General features: G+C 38.6%; 1 protein-coding gene across 1 annotated transcript; it reads left to right on the top strand.

The window, feature by feature from the left end:
* The first annotated feature begins 248 nt into the window (after window positions 1-248).
* On the top strand, window positions 249-6,923 carry aldh8a1 (aldehyde dehydrogenase 8 family, member A1). The gene is made up of 7 exons (XM_033991110.2): window positions 249-509; window positions 2,900-3,047; window positions 3,132-3,287; window positions 3,358-3,507; window positions 4,924-5,180; window positions 5,287-5,448; window positions 6,043-6,923. Exons 1-7 carry the CDS (start codon window positions 363-365, stop codon window positions 6,493-6,495), a joined length of 1,473 nt encoding a protein of 490 aa, XP_033847001.1. The 5' UTR covers window positions 249-362; the 3' UTR covers window positions 6,496-6,923.
* The last annotated feature ends 1,928 nt before the right edge of the window (window positions 6,924-8,851 follow it).

Genomic DNA, 8,851 nt, shown 5'->3' with positions numbered 1-8,851 from the left:
ATATTGCTGCCACGAGGGGTCAGTGTTCCCTAAAATTTGACTGTAGGTCTTCTGGAAATTAGTTGACGAAAACTGACCATGGGCACTGGATATGCACACATTCTTAGTGGAAACGATTTTAGTTGCATAGTTAATTTTTGTTTATAGTCATGAATTTGTTGAATATTTTGCCAATTTTGATAATCCGACCTGCGTCAAATGTGTGCGCTCTGGACAATGATTAGCCGGAAGCGCATGGCTCACTCTTTGAACTTTATTAAATGTTGCGTTAAACTTGGAAAGCCCTTGTTCCTCTCCGGAAGTTATCTCTCCTGCTGTAACAGTGTGTTTTGCCTCTTCATATCCTCTTTCTCACTAACAACATGGCTGTGACATCGCAGAAATCCTCTTATCTGGTTCTGGAGAATTTTATCGGAGGTGATTTTGTCTCATGCGCAAAACACCTGGACTCGTATGACCCGTCCACCGGAGAGGTCTACTGCAAAGTGCCGGACAGTGGACCAGAGGAGGTGCGCCCCAGAACAACACTACAAATACTATACACATTTTACAAGGTTTAGGACTGTATCTGTATCTTCCCTTAGTCTATCTCTAGTTAAATAGGCTATTAAGTCAAAATGTGCCAAAACTGAATTAAATTGGACTCATTTGGGCTTAATTTAAATAGTTTAGCTGTGGTGGGTAGGCTCTGTTGATAAAAAGTAGGCCAACATATAAGCAGTAGACTAAGCAGTGCCAAAATAAGTAGCGTGTTGATCTGGGTCATGGGAGAGCAGTATAGAAAATAGGACTCTTAAGTTTGTTTTTGATTAATTGCAACTAATCAGTTATAGACACTTTTTATGTTTTAGGACTCTGACAAAGCAGGAATTATTACATGAAAATAACATGACAAATGTGTAGACTACATTTTGTGTTTTTGATGAATAAACACTTGAGCTTTATCTGGGTAACATGTTGTAACAGTCTCGTTCATGGCATTCTGTGTTTTAAACAGCTAATCCAAAAAAGCAAAAAAAAAAAAAAGGTTAGTTGCAGCCCTAATAGAAAGTTACGGTAAGCAGTGTCAATTGTGTCTAATTGTAGATTTTATTTAATTTATTTAATTTTTTTAATTTTATTTATTTATTTATTTATTTTTACAAATTGTAATCTTAATTATCTTTGCCTTTTTTGTTTTTGTTTTTTTTATTGGGCAATTAAATGGGTGGAGTTACCTAACTAACAGATCTGTATTTTAATGGTAATTTTTCTACAAGATGATTAGAGTGTGTAGTCTTCAGGGCAGGTGCCTTGGCCCTTTGCTTTGCTCTATCTGTACAAACGAGCTCCCACTAGTTTTAAATAGAGCCTCTATAACAGACACGGGCAAACTATGGCCCGGGGGCCACACACGGCCCTTTGAGTTTATTAATCCGGCCCGCCGAACCTGACCAAATTATATTAAAATAGGTACGGATAAACATTCACACTGAAGTCCGATCAAAGGCTGTATGGTTAATATGCCCAGAAACTGTTGTGGTTTTCAAAGAGTACAGCATCAGCTGTCACTTTGCTACGACTCAGAGGTTGGCAGCTAATTTACAGATTTAATTGATGCATTTGAAAAACAAATTGTACAATGAGCCTTATTACAATATTAATGCTTTGCTACATGTTACAGGCCAAATCTCTAATGTAATATACTGTATGCATATATAAATAAATATATATCCTGGCCCGGCCCCTCTGTCAAATTTTAGAACCCATTGTGGCCTGTGTGTCAAAAAGTTTGCCCACCCCTGCTCTATAACAATGTACGCTGATGACTCTGCATTATACGGTTCAACAGAAAGCCTGTAATTTAAAGAGGAGATTGCAAAATTAACTGGATCATGTATCAAACTGAGTAGATGATAATTAACTTGATTTAAATACTGTACTACTAAAACCAAAAGTTTAAGTCTGGGTTCTAATGTTGCATTAAGAAATGTAGAACCTTTGCTGCTCCCTTTTTCCTGTCAAGCAAGTACATGAATTTGATCTTTTAGGAATAACTTTAAATGAACAACTGAATTGGTCGGGTCATATTAACCAAACAGTGATCAAAATGGGGAGGGCTATCCTTCATTAGACGATGGGCCTACTTTATGACCGCTACCTCAATGAAACAAGTCATACAGTCTTTAGTATTAACTCAACTTGACTATGACTCTGTGGTATGAACATGTGTCTCCAAACAAAGATATTCATAAACTTCAAGTATTAGTGAACAAAGCTGCATGTCCAGCCTCGCACTGTTCAACATTAACAGTATGCATCAGACTTTATCATGGCTACTGGTGGATAAAAAGCTTTTGAAGAATTTGCTTGTCTTTTTTATAAAATTTGTAATAACAAGAAGCTTAAAATGTTGTATTATAAAATAATTTATGTCAGTGATGGCTATGATCACTCCACTAGGCAACAAACAAAGAATGACATAATTGTTCCTGTGCCTATAACTTGTGCAATGCAGTTGTACAGGGCTGCTACTCATTGGAATAGGGAACCCTCTGCTGTTAAAGCTAACAATAGCAGATGGTTTAAAATTTGTCTGAAAAAAATAGCTAAGACTTTATTTGGTTAGCAAGGTGTAATTTCATGTCTTTTAAAGTGCTCTTTTTTGGTTTATATTTTATTAACTAGTCCAGTTTTGGACTCTTGTTCTAAAAGTGTATGTATATTTTATTATATTTTTTAGTTATGGACCACAGGAAGACTAGTAGCTACCACGTCAACAACTAATGGGGATCCAAATAAATTATTTGCTAGATAGTTATAGGAATACAATTATATGTATGTATATGTATGTATATATATAATGTGTATATATTATATGTGTGTGTGCATGTATATCTATGTTGTGTTGTGTTTGCAGGTGGAAGCAGCTGTAAGAGCAGCTAAGAAGGCCTTTCCTGAGTGGTCTTCTCGCAGCCCAGAGCAGCGCGCTCAGATACTCAACAAACTGGCTGACCTCATTGAGGAGAGACTGTTTGAGTTTGCTCAGGCAGAATCCAGAGATCAAGGTCCAGTTCTGTTTAAACTATGTTTTATCAATGAAATGTATATACAAAATAAAGGACATTAATAAACTATATCTACTGTTACAGGTAAAACTGTGACCTTTGCAAGAAATGTGGATATTCCCAGATCTGTGTACAACTTTCGCTTCTTTGCCTCCTCTGTTCTCCATCACACTACGGACTGCAGTCAAATGGATCACCTTGGCTGCCTCAACTACACCATTCGCTGCCCTGTTGGTGTGGGTAAGAATAATCCACTGTCTACAATGGTGTAAATGTCCCTGTGTGGATTTTTAATGATGTGTATTTGCAGCGGGTTTGATCAGCCCCTGGAACCTGCCCCTGTACCTGCTCACCTGGAAGATTGCTCCTGCCATCGCCACAGGAAACACTGTGGTGGCCAAACCCAGTGAGATGACATCTGTGACGGCCTGGATGATGTGCAAGCTCATGCAAAAGGCTGGTAAGAAAACAAACTTTTCATATATGTGTGCATCTTAATAGTGTAATGATCTGATATTTTGTGCATATATTTTATTTTGTTTAGTTCAAGGTTGACACCTTTTGGTATTCTTTTAACTGTTTATGTGCTGTTGTTAATGTAACTGCTTTTGTATGTGACACTTAGGTGATATGCCGACAAGTTTATGTGATAGCTCAAATTGTCACTGGAGTGAGGAGACAGGTTCTGCTAGGTTGAGGCTGCTGTTGTTTTGTTCTTGTTTTTGGTGTGGGTTGCGGCCTATAGCCTTGTATTTAGGAAATAAACAACAAGCAGTAATTTGGGGTGTTTCCTTACACCAGAACACTACGTTGGTGTCAGAAGTGTTTCAGTTAAGCTGTGCAACTGAATGTAAAACTGGTGTAGGACATTGATATGCTAAGTCAGTACGGCTGCCCCATAGTCAACTGGAGATCACAGAGGGCAAGGTAGAGACATGGCCAAACAACTTGTAGCCAAAGCTGGTCTGAGCTCCTCACATGGTGCAGTGCAGTAACGGACCAAGGACATGCACTGTGGCCCAGCAAGGCTGTTTGGGAACCTTTTTATACCCAGTTTGAGAGTTGAGACTGTTGTTGTTTTATTCTTGTTTTTGACGTGAGTTACGACCTACCCTACCCTAGTAGCCCTTGTTTTCAGGAAATAATTTGGTGTGTTTCCTTGCACCAGAATCCTACAATAGTATACTTTGGTGCCACACATTTGTAATATCCTTTGTGACTAGTTCTGATATTGAAGATATTTAAATTGAAGCATTTTATATTGTGCTAGGCCTATTTATTGATTGATTGATTGACAGAAATGAACAGAATGTTAATTTGTTATGTTGTTCAGGTGACAGCAGAGGGCAGTGCATACCAACAGGTCATAGTTCTAGCTACATTAATTCTCAAACACAAGTATTAAGTTGTGGATCTAAATAATATATATATATATATATATATATATATATATATATATATATATATAAACAAAAAAAACAAAAGTCCTATTTTATACACAGTCAGTGGTTTGACCCATCACTATAGGCTGTTGTAACACCTATATCTAAAAAGACTTCAAGATGGAAAGTAATACATCGTAAAACTGGGCCTTTCTTTTAAACCTTTTTTATTTTATTTTTTATAGGAAATGATGCACTATGTAACTTTTATGGTGGTGGGTCTTCATGGAAATGTTTATGCTATCTCCATCGGAACAAACAGGCAATGCCATCAGGCCAATTTACTCTTCAAATATGTGGAAAAATAAAATACTAATTAAAAAAAAAAAAATGATATAAATGTAAAATAGTTGAATTCAATACTGTAGTACATTCCAGACCAAAAAATAACATCTCTGTGGTACCTGTGTACCTGTTATTATTTATGTGTGTAGGTGTTCCTCCTGGAGTGGTTAACATAGTTTTCGGCACGGGCCCAAGAGCGGGCGATGCTCTGGTCGGTCATCCAGATGTTCCACTGGTTTCCTTCACCGGCTCCACACTGACAGCCCAGAGAATCACAGAGCGCAGCGCCCCTCACTGTAAGAAGCTCTCTCTGGAGCTGGGAGGAAAAAATCCTGCCATTATCTTTGCTGACGCAGACCTGGACCAGTGCATCGAGACAACTGTCCGCTCCAGTTTCTCCAATCAGGTGTGTTAATCCAAACTCCTGTTGCAGTAGTACTTATGACCGCATGAGGGCGCTCTGAACACATGCCACATACAGGAGCATAATTATATTTTCACTCTGCTTTCAGGGAGAAATCTGCCTGTGCACAAGTAGGATTTATGTTGAAAGAAGTATATACAAAACTTTTCTGGAAAAGTTTGTGGCTGCTGCAAGAAAGTGGAAGACCGGAGTACCATCTGACCCCAGCAACAACAACGGAGCACTGATCAGCAGAGAACACCTGGAGAAGGTTTGAAATTCTTTACAGTTGTTATAAGCACTTGGCAAAAACTTTACAAAATATCTCTTCTGGCTGGACAAGAATATTAATGATCAGCTAGTGAGCCTGCTCTAGATAATGTGTGTTCATTCAATATAATATATGAATACAATATGGACACAAAGGGGGCTTCATGGTTTAATTAATTACAGCAAACTGCCTCTAAAAATCCTAAAGGTGCATACATCAATCAAGTATACAATTATTTACACCTTGTTGTGTTGTAAGTAGGGGCCTTGGCCTTTATGCTAAACACAATAAAAACAAAAATTAATTTATTATGTTTCAAAGCAAATATTGAATGTGTTATTTATTTGTTTATTTGAGTGTATAATCTGGACTATAGTCAAATCAGTGAACAGTGGGTTAGATGTACCTGTATTTACTCATAGATCTATTTTTCCCATGCTTTTATTGTAATTGTTTATTTGATATTTCAGACCAATTGAGAGCACCTTTCATTTACAATGACGACTTGGTCCTATAGTATTCATTACTATATGTCTGGGCATGGTCAGACTCATGATGTAATAAAAACAAAATTTATGTCACATTTTGTTGCAGGTTCGCAATTTCGTGGCTCTGGCCAAATCCGAGGGGGGCACTGTGCACTGCGGAGAGGGCGTGGACATGCTGGACCTGCCCGCAGCTAATGTTAATGGCTACTTCATGCCTGCCACTGTTATCTCGGGCCTGTCCGACTCCTCCACAGTGATGCAGGAGGAGATCTTTGGTCCAGTCACCTGCGTCAGCCCTTTTGACACCGAGGACGAAGCTGTCGCCAAGGGTAACGGGGTGCGCTACGGGCTGGCAGCAACAGTATGGTCTCAGGATGTGGGTAAGGTGCACCGCATGGCTAGGAGGCTGCAGGCTGGACTGGTGTGGTCCAATTGCTGGCTGGTACGGGATCTTAATCTGCCATTTGGGGGCATGAAGAACTCTGGGGTGGGACGCGAAGGGGGAAAGGATTCTTACCACTTTTTCACCGAAGTCAAGACCATTACCATCAAGCACTAAAAGTCAACTTTATACAGCTGTTGCATCACTGAGTTAATCACGTATTGACTGAGCTTGTTTTACAACAAGACACAAACCTGTTGAGAAATTTGCCACAGGCTAAGAATAGGATCCCAGTTCTAAACATAGATCTGGAATTTTTTCTGGTACTTTCTAGTGCATCTCATTGTGTCTAGTAAAATGAAATTATATAAATCCTACAAAATCATGTTGTTTCAAAGTAGCTATACAGTTAGATTATATCATTAAAACAGTTGCTTGACTCATCACAAGACACTGTCACTGGATTATGAAGATAATAGAGCAGCCCTGTCAACCAAATATGTGAAGAAGTTTGACAAAATAATTGATATATGACATTCTCTTTACTTCGTTCTGTGTGTCAACATTCATTGAAGGTCCATAAACTATTAAAATTTTGAATATTTTGGGAGTTTCCATTGCTTTCTTCCATAGGAATATCCACAACAATCATATAATTAAAAGTCATAATCTCTGCAATATTTAATGGAAATGTTTTTTGGTTCTTTTTTTTTTTTTTTACATTATGTTATAAGCATCGTTCACTATTTGATTTTAATCCAAAAAATTAAGATTACAATAACCTGACAATACAATAACTACATTCATTGTTATAACATTTGACAGCTCACATTTATTCACCATCTATTATGTCATATCTATTTAATAAAGGATTCTCAACGATCTTGTAGTTAGCTGTAGGTAGTGATACAATTGACTACACTGTTATCAGAAGCAGGCAGTTGTGATGGTGATGTGATCAGGAGTAAACACATGTCCTATCTCAGGATAACAGCATCATTAAGTCATTACCTACAGATTACATTCAAATAAGGGTTGTCAAAATAATTAATACCCAGATAGTAATCAGTACTTACAACTGATATCAGAGCTGCATACTCATTTAAACAGGTATTGACACTGGGAAAAATGACGTGAATATGGCAAAATTTGACTTTTCATTGGTACAGGAGTGTTTTTGTAGATCATGTTATCAAAATCGGTAATGAATACCAAAACCTTTTCTTTAATAATGAAATTGAGTTTGAAATCTTAGCATTGTAACATCACAAATTTAAATAGTTCATCTATCCATCCGGTCGCAACCCGGCCCCGGATAAGCGGAAGAAAATGGATGGATCTATCCATCCATCCATTTTCTTCCGCTTATCTGGGGCAGTCCAAGCAGGGACTTCCAGACTCCCCTCACCCTAGACACTATTGCACTATTTCAGATCTATTTTATAATGTTTCCTCATCACAAACACACATGAAGCTGTGTTTTGCTTCATTCACAAATGTTTAACACACAAATTCTGCATATTTAGGCTGTGTTCTTTCTCAAACTGAAAATACTCTGTTCCTTCTTGTGATATCTCTAAGTGGTAACACAGGAAATGCTCCCCTGTGTTTTCAAGCACCATACACTTTCACTATCATTTTGATCATTTCAGCCCTGGATGTGCCTAACATGGCTAAAAGCTTGACTGTTCTTTACTTCACATAATTCGTTATAAAAAATATGACATTTGTGAATCCATCATTTGTCCTTGTCTCCTCTCATCATTTTACCCAGCAGCCCCCTGCCCAAACATGTGAATGTGACTCCCATTGGGTGGTTGCTATGGCAGGGCGTGAGCATGTTTACGGCTGTGCCACCTCATTATCAAAGCAGGGGCATTCTCGGCTGGGACGTCCTATCTGAGTGGTTGTGATCACGTTCCCTGGTGAGGGGGTATGTGACATTTACCACTGAGCTCTTGTGAATGCGTCTCCCACCCACTGTGTTTTGGCTAGGGCAGCGGTTATTGTGCGAAGTCACTCTGCCTTCCTAGAACATGGCGTGTGGGTGAAACGGATCCCGCCCAGTGCTAAGGGATGAAGAGGTCTCCCAAAGTATGATGGGAAAAGGAACAAAGTAAGTCAGCAGTTTTAGTGGTGGGCCCTCCCAATTTATCTTTCAACGGCTCAGAAATGGTTCATTCAAAGGAAAAGACCCATTCACAGAGCTACGTGACTCTGAGGAGAAGGCCAAAAACACTCAAATGGCAGGAATCCAGTCAAGTAGTGCAGTATGGCCTAGGGGTTAGGTCCTGACAGGCATATGAGGCTCTCATCTATGGGAGATCAACTCTGACAATCACTCAGTGAATTGGCAAAAAATAAATAAATAAATATAAATATATATATAATAAATAAATAATTATGCAAATCTATATTATGCGTTCTGCATGGTGGAAGGTACTGCCCTCAAAATTGCTGTTACCATTAGGCTACTTTTGCTACTGATTCCAGTACAACTGAACACTCATGTCTTCACATGTTGCAAGTTTTG

Source organism: Periophthalmus magnuspinnatus, chromosome 24 (genome assembly GCF_009829125.3).
Source record: "Periophthalmus magnuspinnatus isolate fPerMag1 chromosome 24, fPerMag1.2.pri, whole genome shotgun sequence".
Taxonomy (NCBI): domain Eukaryota; kingdom Metazoa; phylum Chordata; class Actinopteri; order Gobiiformes; family Gobiidae; genus Periophthalmus; species Periophthalmus magnuspinnatus.
The sequence above is the reverse complement of the archived record's forward strand: the minus strand, read 5'-3'. Positions and strand labels throughout refer to the sequence as shown.